Here is a 15,486-nt window from a genome sequence, read left to right on the forward strand (position 1 = left end):
AATCACTAATTGGCCAGAAAATAATGGGACTAATGTCTCAGTGTGTGTGTAAACAATCCTTTTAATTGTGATTTTCTTTTGTTCTTATGTTCTTTTTAAACCTTTACTTGATACAACTTGATGGCAGTTAATCAGATTAATAGAATGATTCAGCTGGGTTTTTTACAGTGTCACATGGGCCGATGATATGATTGCACAATAAAGTTATTTGATGCAGGGTAAAATACAGTTGTAATTACAAGCTAAAACACTTTCTAATTACTGTACAAAAATCAATAAAGTGAATTTTCATCACAATATAAACAAAACCCTCCTCCTTCACTCTACAGATGGCGGCGGTAATGTGCCATTAAACCTAAAAAAAAAAAAAAATGAAAGGAAAAATAGAGAATTAAGCATTACAGTGTAAGTTTAAGAAATTAAAGTTCTTAGTTGAAAAACCAAAAGTTAGGCTGTTAAGACAGAGCAAAATGGGTGAGGAAATAAAATTAACACCTGAAAATAGCAATAGCTTTCCTAGTACTTGAATTTGAAATAAAAATTGTAAAATGAATCTCAAACAGATTATCTGTATACAAGATAAATGTTTTATTAGCAGTACAGCGAGTGGAAGACATAAACCATTAAAAAGAATAATTTCAGGTTCAGTACTGTTGAGCTGAAAATACAATTCAGAGAGTAGGCTGCACGTTTTACTAGAAACCCTCCATACAATATTCAGAATACAAAAGATGGGTTTTACAACAGTATTTTTATGGGTACCAGTTCATACTGGAATAAAAGGAAATGAGATGGCAGATGAGACAACAAAGACAGTAACTCAAAGAAAAACTCATGTAAACTTTACAGTACTTACAAGAAAATCAGAGGCAAGGTGTATTATCAAACCAAAACTGAAGGAAGAATGGTAGAAAGAAAAGGAAGATGGTTTCGTAGGATCTACAAGGCACTAAGAGAAATGAGAACTGGAAGAAGGAGCAGAAAGGAGATGAATAACAAGACTAACATTAAGACATAGAGGACTTAATAATACACTTTTTTTTAAAATACAAGAGTATAATATAGGGACATGTGAACACTGTGGGGAGGATGAATCAACAGAACATGTTATATGGGAATGTCAGAAATATGAGCATGAAAGAAGATTTATGAGAATTTCAAATGATTAAAGAAAAGTTTAACATAACAGACACATTGCAAAGGAATTTAGGGAGCAAACATATACAAATGATAATTCAATTAAAAGAAATGGATTAATAGAATACATTCACACTTCTAAGATATTAAACCACAGGGAGCCACACTCCATACCAGTTGGTGGCGAAACAGCTGTTATGCACATCTTTACTTTTTTTGCCAACCGCCAATAATCTTGAGAAGAAGAAGAAGAAGAAGAAGAAGAAGAAGAATTTCTGTCCGGAACCATTAACCCTTACAGAGTCGAACACGGATTTGTTTACTAGTAACACAGAGACAACTGCTAGCAGTCTTCTACAGCTAGTTTTGAAAATTAAAGCCAATGAAAGTCTCGTCTCGCTTCATTTGACTTCCGCTTACATCACAGGTGAGTTGAATTGCTGTCAGACTGAACAAACCGACAGCAAGATCATCTTTTCTGAACCAATCATGGCTTTTTATGTTGCCATATAAATTTAACTTCAGTCTCATCTGACCAGAACGCCATGTTTGCATTTGTTAAAGACTAGGTTTGTGGAGTGTATGATTAATAGCTATTTTATCCTCTATAGTTACCATGGGCGTCTTAGTTGCTCTCTTTACGCGTCCTTCTCAGTTTAGGCAGACAGCCATGTCTGGTAGGTTTGTAGCTGTTCCATTTTTGGATGATGGATTGAACAGAGCTCCATAAGATGCTTTAAACAGCTTCACGTTCTTTGGTCTTCATGATGCTGTTTGTTCACCTAATAGTTGACTTCTATAGACTGGTTGCACTGGTTGCACTGGATTAGATTTAGGGGATTTAAAGTAAAGAGGGAATAGACATTTATGGCTCACTTTTTATAGAATTGTATTTGAATGCACTACATTTATACATTTTATGTGCACCACATTTACATAAAATGCATATTAAAACACACGTTTGTGGTTTTAATGTGAGTAAACATTAAAAAAAAAAGTTTTAAATACTTTTGCAGGCACAGTAAAACCTTTTTCTGACTCCATTTGCCAATCTGTTACTCTCTGCCTCTTCAGATTTTTCCGATTTAAAGTTTCTTCTTTGAATTGGTGGGTTTAAAGTGACACGATGGAGCCAGCATGCCGTAAGGACAAACCAAAGCTGAACTTGACCCCAACCAGAGGAGACCGAGCCAAGCAGAAGTCTGCACAGCAGGAGCTCAAACAGCGACAGAGAGCAGAGGTATCCAGATTCCCTTCCTTACTGCAAGATCTAAACCGTAGTTAATCCAATCGCGTTTACTTATTTTACTCGTGCTTATCTCTGCTCTCTTATTTTCAGATATATGCTTTGAACAAGGTGATGACAGAGTTGGAGCAGCAGCAGTTTGAGGTCTTTTGTAAACAGATGCAGTCCCAAGGAGAATAATGGCAGCTCCACCTCCTCTTTCCACATGGATCAGTTTCTGTTCTACAGGAATGATTAAAGTTGAACAGAATCTAACTTCCAGGATCAGTGGCTCTTGAACTACTTCCTTAGCCAGCTGTAGACGAAACAGAACTGCACTTCATTTCTCCTTCAATGGTGTCAAACTGCAGCAAAATGTGAAGCTAGCCCTCAGAGGCCATTTATATAAAATTCTCACTATAAATATTTAGGAGCTTCAGTAAGACCTCTGTGGTATTTTTGAGATAATGTCGGAGTTACTGGAACATTTTTATTTGAACAAAGGTTTAATTTGAAAGATTTTTACGAAACAAAAAAGAATCAATTGAAAACTTCAGTATTTGAGTCAGAACTAGCTTGTAGGTATTCATACCAAAAATGGGATTTTGTCCAACTATACTGACTCCAAAATTCTTCATTCCTTAAAGTTCTTCTAGAAACCCTGAGTGCTCCGTTTCCGAACACAGGAGCTCAGTTTGGAAGACGAAGCTTTACAAACAGGGTTTAAACATGTTTGATTTTCCACACCTGTAATCTATAATCGCCCAGCTGTGCTGTGGGAATATCCCACATTTAAACATTTTAAAGCATTTCATTGTTTTCTGTCCAAACCAACTTGTACCTGAAGTGGAAAAGAACAACAGAGGAAAATATCCAGTTCAAAGGAGCCCACTTGAGAACATATCTGGTATTGATGTAGATTTGAAACATTAGGCTTAACCTTCCTATAGTTCTGTGAGGCTGTTAGCTCGGTCAGAACCACCAGTTTCATTCTGTCATCACAGAAGGCCTTTTCAGTTTTTCTCACCGATATTGCAGACATTTATTTATTAAAACAGGTCAAAGCAAACATGCAGTAAAAAACCACTTAGTAGTTGTTGTAGAAGATATATTCATGCATTACAAAGTTGGGTAGCTTTCAGTGGTCGATACGATCAAAAAAGCTCTATATTAATGTTGTCCTTTATATATTAAGTTTAAGAACTAAAGAAAAAAAACGGCCTGCAGCAGATGCCGAGTCCTAGCCTCTCTTTTTCATTGGCTGTTGGCAATGCACCTTTGCAGTTGGGTCGGGAATCAGTTCACACTACCTGACTTTGTCCAGATTCTACTCAAACTGATCCAGACTTTACCTGACTGGGAATTGGGGAAAATCAAGCAAAAAAAAAAAGATGTAGTGTGTTCCCAGTTTAAGTTACGGTATACTAGAATAAAATTACACTCAGTTGGACTATTTAATAACTGGGCTATTTCTGAAGGTGATTGGTTGAAAGGGATTTTATTTAGGGTTATCAGAGTAAAAGGGGCTGTATACATATGTACAGCAAACCACAAAGTGAAAATCATCATTTCAGGTTAAGATCATTTTTCTTCCACTTCACATTTTATGTGGTCCCCAACACAGAATCCCAATAAAATACATATTGTTGGAACTAGACTGATTGTGCAATAGTTCAACGCCATGAAAAAGAAACCACAAATACACATTAACGCAGACTGTTTTAGGCAAGGCAACTTTATTTGTATAGCACATTTCAGCAACAAGACATTTTAAAGCACTCTACATGATGACAAAAAATATTTTAAAAGTACATTGCAGTAGGATGATAAAGGAAAGTAAAGAAAGTTGGACTAACGATCGAAATTAAGGACCTCAACATTTTTGTAAAATTGTAAGTCTAAATGAACCCTCTGCAGGAGAGTTTAAATCTTTAACCCATGTATTGATGCACTTGTTGCTTTTTGGTCTATATCTTTTCACCATTAAAGTAATCGTTTCTTCCTGGGGAGGAGGTGGTGCGTTACAAGTGTAGGTATTATAAGCAATTACTGTGATTAACAGTTGAATGGTTAATTAGAAGCTCATTAAGAATCATTGCTGTCAACTGTGGGTTGAATATAGAAATATTAGTAAAGTTAAGGTGCCATTATGTGTTAACCGTAGTAATTTATATAACATAGCCACTGCAGCATGTTTTAAAGCAGCTAAATGTTTAAACTGGTCCTCCTTTTGTTTCTGAAACAAAGATTTATCCCTGTTATACTTGTTTTAGTTCCCCTTTTCTTGTTCTTCCTCTGGTTCAGACACCAAGAGTCACAGAGCTCCCAGTGAGCCTAACTCCAAACCACCCTTTCCAGTAATTGGTGTCTTGTCCTCCATGTTCGAATGAGATAAAACGCATTCCAGGGCCATAGTCAGAAAACGTATGAGTGACCTGGAGTTCACAAAAAGAGAGAAAACTGTGATTAGTGCAGTTGGTTGCCTAATATGTTCTCTGCAAGTAGAAAATCATATTAATGCAATATTATTAAGATATTTTTGTCTTATTCCTCTATTTAAATATTAGAGAAGCTAAAAACCTGTTTCCACGAGCAGTCTGCTTCGGGGTACAGAGTCTCCAGCCCATGTTTATACTCCTGCAGGACCTCCTGATTCTGATCCAGCAGACATGAGGTCATCTGATAGGTGCAGCCACAGTCGGTTCTGCCACAGAACCTGCAGGATGATATCACTGTAGTCTGCAGCAGACTTCACTGAGGCACAGCATGTCCCTACCTGTCCGCTTGAGTCTTACCAGTCTTCCACTGTGACAGGAGGCTGATCATCCAGTTGATCTGGGCTGTAACCCTCCTCTAACAGGTCAATCACCTGCCTCTTTAGGCAAAGCCTAGGGTGTTGCATGCAGATGAGCAGTTAACTTACTACACTAAACAAATGACATAATTGAGATTTATAGAGACAGAGGTTGGCTAACACATAAGACAACATATTAAAGATGTCCCAGTTTAGCTGTTACCATGCAGGTCATTTTAATGTTAGCATAACAGGGTTATTTGCCTGTGCTACAATTGTCTTATACTACAGCACAAATGTTAATAGCCACTCACTCAAAGGATGTTACAAAGTATTTTGTGACTTCCTCATTGCAGAAGTCATGACCTCTGTCTCCTGGCATGTCCTCCACTTTCCACAGGTCCCCGCCATTCTCTGTCAGCTCCCAGAAATCTAGCTGCTCTAGAAGGGAAATTCAATCTCATATCATGGCACTATGTGGCTTATTCCTGAATTTAAAATTAAGCTTTCAGAATTAGGACATCAATGCTCATTCATACTTTCAGTCAAAAATGCAATTTACCATCGTACACCAGGTTATCTAAATCATGCATGTTTTACCGGCTTGATGCTGCACTAGCCACAATTAGCATGACGCATCTTTGCGAGTAAATCCTCAGTAATGAAGGTGATTTATGGGTTATTTGGACAGGTGTTTATGAACAAGATGAAAGCGTAAAATAAATGAAACTTTTAAAATTTGCTTCATAGTTTTATAGTAGTTCTTTATAATCTGCCTGAAGCAAAAGACATACCCACTGTACAATGCTAAATCTGTAAGCATTCTGAAAGATAAAGCTGTATTTAAACAATGAAGATAATTGTTAGCATGTTTTACTTTTACACCACCTTGAGGATGGGGTCCATGTTCTAATAATGTGATACTTTGGAAGTGAACATTAAGACATCTTCTAAACCAGCAAATTATCAGCTCTTTAGGTGAAGTTTTAATCCTCCCGCAGTCCTGGAGGGGTCACACAGTGCGCTACTCATGTTTTTCCTGTCTCTATTGTGGTTTTCCCTCACACCGGGCTGAAAGGAGCCCTCCACATCACATTTCCGACCACTGCCCTAGATTTTTGGTCCCGCGGGGGTCAGAGCAACCCCGCATACAGTTCTTTCTGGCGCCTCCCGTGACATCTGCCTCGCTCTGTACTGGCGCTTAGCCAGGACTGCGGGAGGAAATCTATATCTCGGTGCTCTGTGTAAATGAAGTGCAGTTAAAACTCTTTATAAAGCCGGGCTACTAAAAAGGCGTTGCTTTATTGCTCTCCTTTTCAGACCGGGACTCTGTGTTGTAGAACCCTTACAAATCTGAGCATATGAAAATCACCTGTAGTTCCTCAATGCCCCATTCTCAGGCCATTGTCATATAGGATATACCGTGCTGCTGTGTAGCTCAGATCATAAAGTATTACAATATATCTTCCATATTATGCGGGCACACGTCTTTACATTCTTTGTCACCATATAGCTACAGTCCCTTATAGTCTGTTATTGTGTCCATTATTCAGATGAGTGGGTGGATCAGAATTGGTACAGTTTGTATTTACATAAAAGACAAAAGAAAGACATCTCACCATCCCCATTGGGATTCTTCAGTAGGTTTCTAGCCATGGTTATCAAATAAACATGGATTTACTGGGCCTGCACAGAAAAGCACAGAAGGTTACTAGCTAAAGGAGTACTCTTATGCACTCCCATTCACCTTCACCATTTGAGTCTTTACTTTCTCTGAGAGAAAACCCTCTCCTGTTTTATGCAGCCATAGTAGATGTGAGAGCATTGGTTGCTTAGGCCAGTGATGTCCAAGGTCAGTCCTCAATGGACGATATCCTGCATAATTTAGATCTTCCCTGGTTCAACATATCTAAATCAAAGGATGGCTCATTGCTAGGCCTCTAGAGGATGCAGTTTATCTATTTCAACCAGCTGGGCAGCAGCAGGGCAACATATAAAACATGCAGGGCACCATCCCTTCAGGACTACAGTTGGTCTCCCCTGCTTTAGACCAAAAGAAAATGGTTTGTTATAAGTTTTAACTATGAGTGACAAGATCTAGAGTTTTGTTCAAAATACCAGCTATCCAACTAGACTAACCCATCTGTTTTTTGTAGAAATTGTTGTAGAAAAATTCGCATCCAGAGACCGATGATTGTCACTCAGAATCAACTTTATTTTAATCTTATTTTAAGAGAGAAGGATTTTACAGCATTGGAGATGCACTCAGTAGTGCTGCCAAATCGTTCTGACCAGACAAAGTAAAAGTTCTCCTAGAAGCTACAACAGTTTTCAAGGTGCCTCTCATGAGACCTGTTGTCCTAGACATTATCTTAACAGTGTGGCGTACATATTATCTCACACAGCTGCAAGCAGAAGGCTGAGAAACTATTACTCTAAGACTAAATAAGAGAAGAATGGAACAACACAGAGGGGTTCTAATACTTTTGTCAGTTCCTGTAGAGAATCAAGGAGCAAATCAAGCAAGGCACTAAAGATTTCCATAACAAAGTCATATTACCACATGGCAAATAATTTACTAGTAGGTGTAGTAGAATTATAGAAAACCAACATTCATTATATGAATGAGTCTGTGTAACTGAATAATTGATTGAAAGACGCGTGTTCAAAATAATAACAGTTCGTTCGTTCGTTCGTCGTCTTCCGCTTATCCAGGACCGGGTCGCGGGGGCAGCAGACTCAGCAGAGACGCCCAGACGTCCCTCTCTCCAGACACCTCCTCCAGCTCCTCCAGGGGGAGCCCAAGGCGTTCCCAGGCCAGCCGAGAGACATAGTCCCTCCAGCGTGTCCTGGGCCGTCCCCTGGGCCTCCTCCCGGTGGGACGTGCCTGGAACACCTCCCGAGGAAGGCGTCCAGGAGGCATCCGGTATAGATGCCCGAGCCACCTCAACTAGCTCCTCTCGATGTGGAGGAGCAGCGGCTCTACTCCGAGCTCCTCCCGGATGGCCGAGCTCCTCACCCTATCTCTAAGGGAGTGCCCGGCCACCCTACAGAGGAAGCTCATTTCAGCCGCTTGTATCCGGGATCTCGTTCTTTCGGTCATGACCCAAAGTTCATGGCCATAAGCGAGGGTAGGAACGTAGACCGACCAGTAAATTGAGAGCTTTGCTTTTTGGCTCAGCTCTCTCTTCACCACAACGGACCGGCACAGTGCCCCCATTACTGTGGCGGCCGCACCGATCCGTCTGTCGATCTCCCGCTCCATTCTTCCCTCACTCGTGAACAAGACCCCGAGATACTTAAACTCCTCCACTTGAGGCAGGAACTCCCCTCCAACCTGAAGAGGACAAGCCACCCTTTTCCGGTCGAGTACCATGGCCTCGGACTTGGAGGAGCTGATCCTCATCCCAGCCGCTTCACACTCGGCTGCGAACCGCCACAGCGCATGCTGTAGGTCTTGGCTAGAGGAGGCCAGCAGGACCACGTCATCCGCAAAAAGAAGAGACAAAATCCACTGGTCCCCAAACCAGACCCCTCCGGCCCTTGGCTGCGTCTAGAAATCCTGTCCATAAAAGTTATGAACAGGACCAGTGACAGCGGGCAGCCCTGCCGGAGTCCAACATGCACCAGGAACAGGTCCGACTTAGTGCCGGCAATGCGGACCAAACTCCTGCTCGCTCGCCCTAATAAAGGGCCCCCGATTCCATACTCCTGGAGCATTCCACACAGGGCATCACGAGGAACACAGTCGAATGCCTTCTCCAGGTCCACAAAACACATGTGAACCGGTTGGGCAAACTCCCATGAACCCTCGAGCACCCTGTAGAGGGTATAGAGCTGGTCCAGTGTTCCACGGCTGGGACGAAAACCAGACTGTTCCTCCTGAAGCCGAGGTTTGACTATCGGTCGGACTCTCCTCTCCAATACCCTGGCGTAGGCCTTACCAGGGAGGCTGAGGAGTGTGATCCCCTGTAGTTGGAACACACCCTCCGGTCCCCCTTCTTATAAAGGGGGACCACCACCCCAGTCTGCCAGTCCAGAGGCACTGTCCCCGACCGCCACGCAATGTTGAAGAGGCGTGTCAACCATGACAGCCCTACAACGTCCAGACACTTGAGGTACTCAAGGCGGATCTCATCCACCCCCGAAGCCTTGCCACCGCGGAGCTTTTTAACCACCTCGGTGACTTCAGCCTGGGTGATGAAAGAGTCCAACCCCGAGTCCCCAGCCTCTGTTTCCACCACGGAATGCGTGATGGCAGGATTGAGGAGATCCTCGAAGTACTCCTTCCACCGCCCGATAATGTCCTCAGTCGAGGTCAGCAGTCTCCTGCCCCCACTATAAACAGTGTTGGCAAAGCACTGCTTCCCCCTCCTGAGGCGCCGGACGGTTTGCCAGAATCGCTTCAAGGCCAACCGGTAGTCCTTCTCCATGGCCTCACCGAACTCTTCCCAGGCCCGGGTTTTTGCCTCTGCCACAGCCCGGGCCGCAGCACGCTTGGCCTCACGGTACCCGTCAGCCGCCTCAGGAGTCCCACAAGCCATCCACAGCTGATAGGACTCCTTCTTCAGCTTAACAGCATCCCTTACTGCCGGTGTCCACCACCGGGTTCTGGGATTGCCGCCACGACAGGCACCGCAGACCTTACGGCCGCAGCTATGGGCAGCAGCATCGACAATAGATGCAGAGAACATGGTCCACTCGGACTCTATGTCTCCAACATCCCCCGGGATCTGGTCGAAGCTAATATAGGGGCAAGAAGACACTGCAAAGTCCCACTGTTTAAAAAAGACGTGTTGAAAAGGAAACAATTTGCAAAAGAACACATCATCTGTCCTAAAGACATATCGAGAAACGTTTTGTGGACAGATGAAAGTAAGATTGTTCTTTTTGCATCCAAGAGTCGCAGACAGTTTGTCAGAAGACCCCCAAGCACTGAACTGAAGTCACAGTCCACATTGAAGATAGTAAAGCTTGTTGGTTCAAGCTTCATGATCTGGGGATGTTTCTCCATTTATTGCATACAAAGGATCATGGATCAGTTTGCATATGTGAAAATAGTTGCTACAGGTCATGTTGCCTTATGCTGAAGAAGAAATGCCCTTCAAATGAGTGTTTTAATAAGACAACAACCCCAAATACACCAGCAAGCAATCAGCATCTTGGTTCCAGACCAGCTAAATCAAAGGAGTGGCTGGCCCAATCCCCAAACCTTAATCTGAATGAACACTTGTGGGGTGACATCAAAAATGCTGTTTCTGAAGCAAAACCAAGGATGCAGAGGAATTGTGGAATGTTGTCAAATCATCCTGGGCTGGAATACCTGTTCATAGGAGCCAGATGTTGGTCGACTTCACAACACAGATATGAAGCAGTTCTCAGAAACAGTGGTTATACAGCTAAATGTTAGTTTAGTTTAGTTTAGTTTCACAGGAATGGTAAATCCTAAAGGTTTTTCAGTAAATATGTAGACACTGCTATTTTGTAGAACAATGTTTATTTTTCTTTATTATCTGTACTGTGGTTGAAAGAATGATACATTTTTCTTCATGGTGTGACTTAGAATATAATGCGCAGTGTTCTTAATGCATTGAAATAAAAACTATTTGAAGAGTTTTAACCTTTGCTCGCATTTTTAAACACACTGCTATTATTTTGAACACAACTGTGAGTTGGTATGAGTCTGGTTGAACCAATTCCAAAAACTAATATCTGGTATGCTGACTCACAGCAGAGCAGACAGAGCAAATACCGAGCTCTTTATTTCTGAAAAGGAGGCATCACATAGGATCACCCAGTGTTTGGATAAATCTTTCTCAGTAAGACAAACAACTAGGGTTGGCTTAGCTCTTTTTTCATCTAGTACAACCAGACCCCAAATGCCAAATCAGTTCCACAGTCTTAGATAGAAATTCTTGCTGTTTTCTGTCCTACAGAATATAATTTATCTGCAGCTCTGTCAAGAGTTAGGGTGCTTTTAAGGTCAAGTGTGCATCAAACGGTCCATTTGCTTTCGTTTTACTGTTCACATCAAGTACAGAAAAACTGCTGAATCATCTCCCACTGCAAACCCAAAGAAAATAAAGCAGTCCATTCACATAATCATTATAGAAAAATAATAAAATCTACTTTCTCTAAATGCATAAACAAAAATGTGTGTTACTTACAACCAGAAAGTGACAAACGGTCTTCTGTTTCCAAAACGACAACCCTCACCAGCAAGGCTTTTATAGGCTCCAGGTCTGCACACAGAATGAGGGAGGTGCAGAGGCAGAAACACTGAAGTGCAGAAATGGCAGTTCAGCAACACTCAGCAGATTGCCACAAGCAGGCACTCAGCACAAATACAGGAGTGAACACATCAGCTACAGCACAAAACTAACAGCAACCTGGATTAATTTCCTGACAAGTTAAACCAAAACCAATTACACAGTAAGTTGATTAATATTCAGCCATGCTTAATGTACTGCATCACGAACTGATCTAGGAAAAGAAGATTGTCTCTTGAACAGCAGACCCCTCTCCTATATATTCATATCCAGACTGAAATGAGGTCTGAAACAGAAAACTCTTGAAAACAAGTTAGCTAGCAGAATGGACAGTAAGTAGGGCAGGGAGGAGTGCTTTCAGTGTTGTGTTACACACAGCAGACTGCAGTAAGAGCAGTCTCACTGGGAGAACTACTGTAATTGAAGAGTCAAGGTAACAGCTGCTTGGGACAGGACTCATTGTGTGAAGTTCTGCCATTAAAAACAACTCTGCTCACATCATCCAAGCTAGGAATCTAGATAAACAGAAGCGTGTCAGACGTCTTTCACAAGTTTAGAATACTGAAAAGATTTTTCCAAATAGAGCAAACACAGTTCCACAAAATAATTAAAAGATATTTTTATTGTAAAACTTACATACACTCAAAGTTTCTATGACTGTGTCAATATTAACTCTTTATGACCGGCGGGAGCGCCAGCGCGGTTAACTCATCCTTTTGCTTTCAGCTAAAAACATGGAATTATGTGGAACCTGTTTCATAAATGTTTGAGTGGGCTGGGTTACTTCAACAGACGGAACGTGATAAAGATTAAATAATTAAAAATTCTATTTGTTGGGTTAAAGCTTGAAGGAGTATGTCCTGGTAAATTTCACAAAATCAAAAATCACAGAGAAGAGAAGGATTCTCGTACTCGTCGTCTTCCGCTTTATCCGGGACCGGGTCGCGGGGGCAGCAGACTCAGCAGAAAGAAGAGACAAAATCCTCTGGTCCCAAAACCAGACCCCCTCCGGCCTAGAAATCCTGTCCATAAAAGTTATGAACACAGTCGGATGCTTTCTCCAAATCCACAAAACACATGTGGCCCGGTTGGGCAAACTCCCATGAACCCTCAAGTACCCTGTAGAGGGTATAGAGCCGGTCCAGTGTTCCACGGCCGGGACGAAAACCACACTGCTCCTCCTGAAGCCGAGGTTCGACTATCAGCCGGACTCTCCTCTCCAATACCCTGGCGTAGGCCTTACCAGGGAGGCTGAGGAGTGTGATCCCCTGTAGTTGGAACACACCCTCTGGTCACCCTTCTTATGTAGGGGGACCACCACCCCATTCTGCCAATCCAAAGGCACTGTCCCTGTCCGCCACGCAATGTTGATTTGAGGTACTCAGGGCGGATCTCATCCAACCCCGAAGCCTTGCCACCGCGGAGCTTTTTAACCACCTCGGTGACTTCAACCTGGGTGATGAAAGAGTCCAACCCTGAGTCCCCAGCCTCTGCTTCCACCAGGGAATGCGTGATGGCAGGATTGAGGAGATCCTTGAAGTACTCCTTCCACCACCCGATAATGTCCCCAGTCGAGGTCAGCAGCTCCCCACCCCCACTGTGAACATTGTTGGCGAAGCACTGCTTCCCCCTCCTGAGGCGCCGGACGGTTTGCCAGAATTGCTTGGGGGTCAACCGGTAGTCCTTCTCCATGGCCTCACCGAACGCTTCCCAGGCCCGGGTTTTTGCCTCTGCCACAGCCCGGGCCGCAGCACGCTTGGCCCCACGGTACCCGTCAGCCGCCTCAGGAGTCCCACAAGCCAACCACAGCTGATAGGCCTCCTTCTTCAGCTTGACAGTGTCTCTTACTACCGGTGTCCACCACCGGGTTTGAGGATCAGACCTTACGGCCGCAGCTACGGGCGGCAGCATCGGCAATAGATGTGGAGAACATGGTCCACTCGGACTCTATGTCTCCAACATCCCTCGGAATCTGGACAAAGCTCTCCCGGAGGTGAGAGTTGAATACATCCCTGACCAAGGGGTCCGCCAGGCGTTCCCAGCAGACCCTCACTATGCGCTTGGGCCTGCCAAGTCTGTCCGGCTTTCTCCTCCTCCAGTGGATCCAACTCACCACCAGGTGGTGATCAGTGGACAGCTCAGCCCCTCTCTTCACCCGAGTGTCCAAAACATGCGGCCGAAGGTCTGATGATACGACAACAAAGTCGATCATCGACTTCCTGCCTAGGGTGTCCTGGTGCCAAGTGCACTGATGGACACCCTTATATTTGAACATGGTGTTCGTTATGGACAATCCGTGACTAGCACAGAAGTCCAATAACAAAACACCACTCGGATTCAGATCAGGGAGGCCATTCCTCCCGATCACGCCTCTCCAGGTGTCACTGTCATTTCCCACGTGGGCGTTGAAGTCCCCCAGCAGAATAATGGAGTCCCCAGGAGGGGCACTATCCAGCACCCCCGACAGGGACACCAAGAAGGCCGGGTACTCCGCACTACCACTCGGCCCGTAGGCCGAGACGACATTCAAAGACCTGTCCCCAACCCGAAGGCGCAGGGATACGACCCTCTCATCCACTGGGGTAAACCTAGAGCCTGTTTGCTATGGGATACCCTACCAGGGGCATTTAAGCCCCAGACAACATAGCCTCTAGGATCATTCGAGCACTCAAACCCCTCCACCACGTTAAGGTGGCGGCTCAAGGAGGGGAGAGAAGGATTTCTAAAGTAAAACTGAATAATGAACAAACTAATGTTTACTTCTGTGAATGTGGGAAATTGTGGAATAATTTGCATGAAGGGTTAAAGGAGTGTTCAACTATTTAATCAATTCAAATAACTTCATGAATAGAAATTATAACTTCCTATTTGCTTCTGAGTTATTTATTTATGGATGATGTTTGCAACTTTGATTGTAAATTAACTTGATACAAGAATTTTTACTTGCTGCTGAACAGAACTGATTTATGGGGAATAATTGCTTTAATAATTATTAATAATTGCTATTGACTGGACAGGAAAGATGTGCCCTGGTTACCTTCTCCCTCCAGGACGACGTGACACCGATTGGCCTACTTCGTCAGGGGGAACCTTTCAGAAAATGTGTTTTTGAATTTGATATGTCTGCTAGAATACAAACTGCTTCCTGTTAGAACAGATTCTAATCTTTTAAATGACACCAAGGCAAAACAGGAGAGACAGCTGAAGGCTGTGTAAACAGGATGTTGAAATTATTTCTTGTCAAATTAGAAAAGCTTTGGATATGATCCTAGCAACAGAAGAAGGCTGTGTGTTTTTGGAGAGGCTTGTTGTTCTTTTATTCCCAACAATTACAGCACCTGATGGATCTCTAACGAAGGCCCTAAATTAATTGCAATCACTGTCTATCGAATTAAAATCGCACTGAGGAATCGATGAACAATTCACACACATGTTTGAGACGTGGTTTGAAAAATGGGGAAACCTACTGGTGAGTATATTCACTTCATTGACTGTTGTGGTGATTGCAGGTTGTGTTTTCGAGCTCTCATCTTCAGGTGTATTGATCGTGTGATTGGTTCCAGTGATACCAGAGGTTTGAGATTACCAGAATATTAAATGGATGTGGTGCCAGAGCCCACACTGATGTTGTCCACTGAATATTTAAGCACAAGTGATGATGTGGATCTCATGGAACCAAACCAAAGTATTGGAGAAATTATGATACTGTGCTGTGAGGAGGAGGTCGAAACCCATTGTCCAGAGCCAGCCTGAAAATGGGAGCAAAATTAAATCACAGCCATAAGTTATGGAAACACTCCAAATAAATTTTCTGTGGTTTGAAAAGGTTTTGTGCAACTTTTTTATATTGCAATTTTTGAGGGATACAGCTATGATATTTCTGTGTTTAGGAAAATATGTGCAAAAAAAATAGTTTTTTATTTTTCTGGTGGTCAATTGCACTTTTTTGCAATACTTACTTAATATGAAGTTCTTATATACAAAATATTAATATTTAGGATTTAAGGGTTGTATTGATGTATAGCAAATTGAAATGCTCCAAAAAATGGCTCTACAGCATG

The 15,486-nt window shown here is 42.9% G+C and overlaps 2 protein-coding genes across 4 annotated transcripts; one reads left to right on the plus strand and one right to left on the minus strand.

Moving 5' to 3' along the window:
• The first annotated feature begins 1,377 nt into the window (after nt 1-1,377).
• LOC124856888 (small vasohibin binding protein) lies at nt 1,378-2,801 on the plus strand. Of its 3 annotated transcripts, none has more exons than XM_047347833.1 (3): nt 1,378-1,564; nt 2,257-2,377; nt 2,477-2,801. In XM_047347833.1, exons 2-3 carry the CDS (start codon nt 2,264-2,266, stop codon nt 2,561-2,563), a joined length of 201 nt encoding a protein of 66 aa, XP_047203789.1. In that variant the 5' UTR covers nt 1,378-1,564; nt 2,257-2,263; the 3' UTR covers nt 2,564-2,801. The 3 variants fall into 3 exon arrangements, with proteins under 3 accessions (XP_047203789.1, XP_047203787.1, XP_047203788.1); XM_047347831.1 differs by having other exon boundaries at nt 1,387-1,564; nt 2,212-2,377; XM_047347832.1 differs by lacking the exon at nt 1,378-1,564 and adding an exon at nt 1,575-1,706 and having other exon boundaries at nt 2,212-2,377.
• A 1,275-nt stretch (nt 2,802-4,076) lies between these two features.
• Nucleotides 4,077-11,573, minus strand: fbxo2 (F-box protein 2). The gene is made up of 6 exons (XM_047347830.1): nt 11,324-11,573; nt 6,776-6,842; nt 5,471-5,597; nt 5,158-5,250; nt 4,943-5,078; nt 4,077-4,797 (listed from the first exon to the last, which is right to left on the minus strand). Exons 2-6 carry the CDS (start codon nt 6,810-6,812, stop codon nt 4,663-4,665), a joined length of 528 nt encoding a protein of 175 aa, XP_047203786.1. The 5' UTR covers nt 6,813-6,842; nt 11,324-11,573; the 3' UTR covers nt 4,077-4,662.
• Between the last annotated feature and the right edge of the window lie 3,913 nt (nt 11,574-15,486).

Source organism: Girardinichthys multiradiatus, chromosome 20, assembly GCF_021462225.1.
Source record: "Girardinichthys multiradiatus isolate DD_20200921_A chromosome 20, DD_fGirMul_XY1, whole genome shotgun sequence".
Taxonomy (NCBI): domain Eukaryota; kingdom Metazoa; phylum Chordata; class Actinopteri; order Cyprinodontiformes; family Goodeidae; genus Girardinichthys; species Girardinichthys multiradiatus.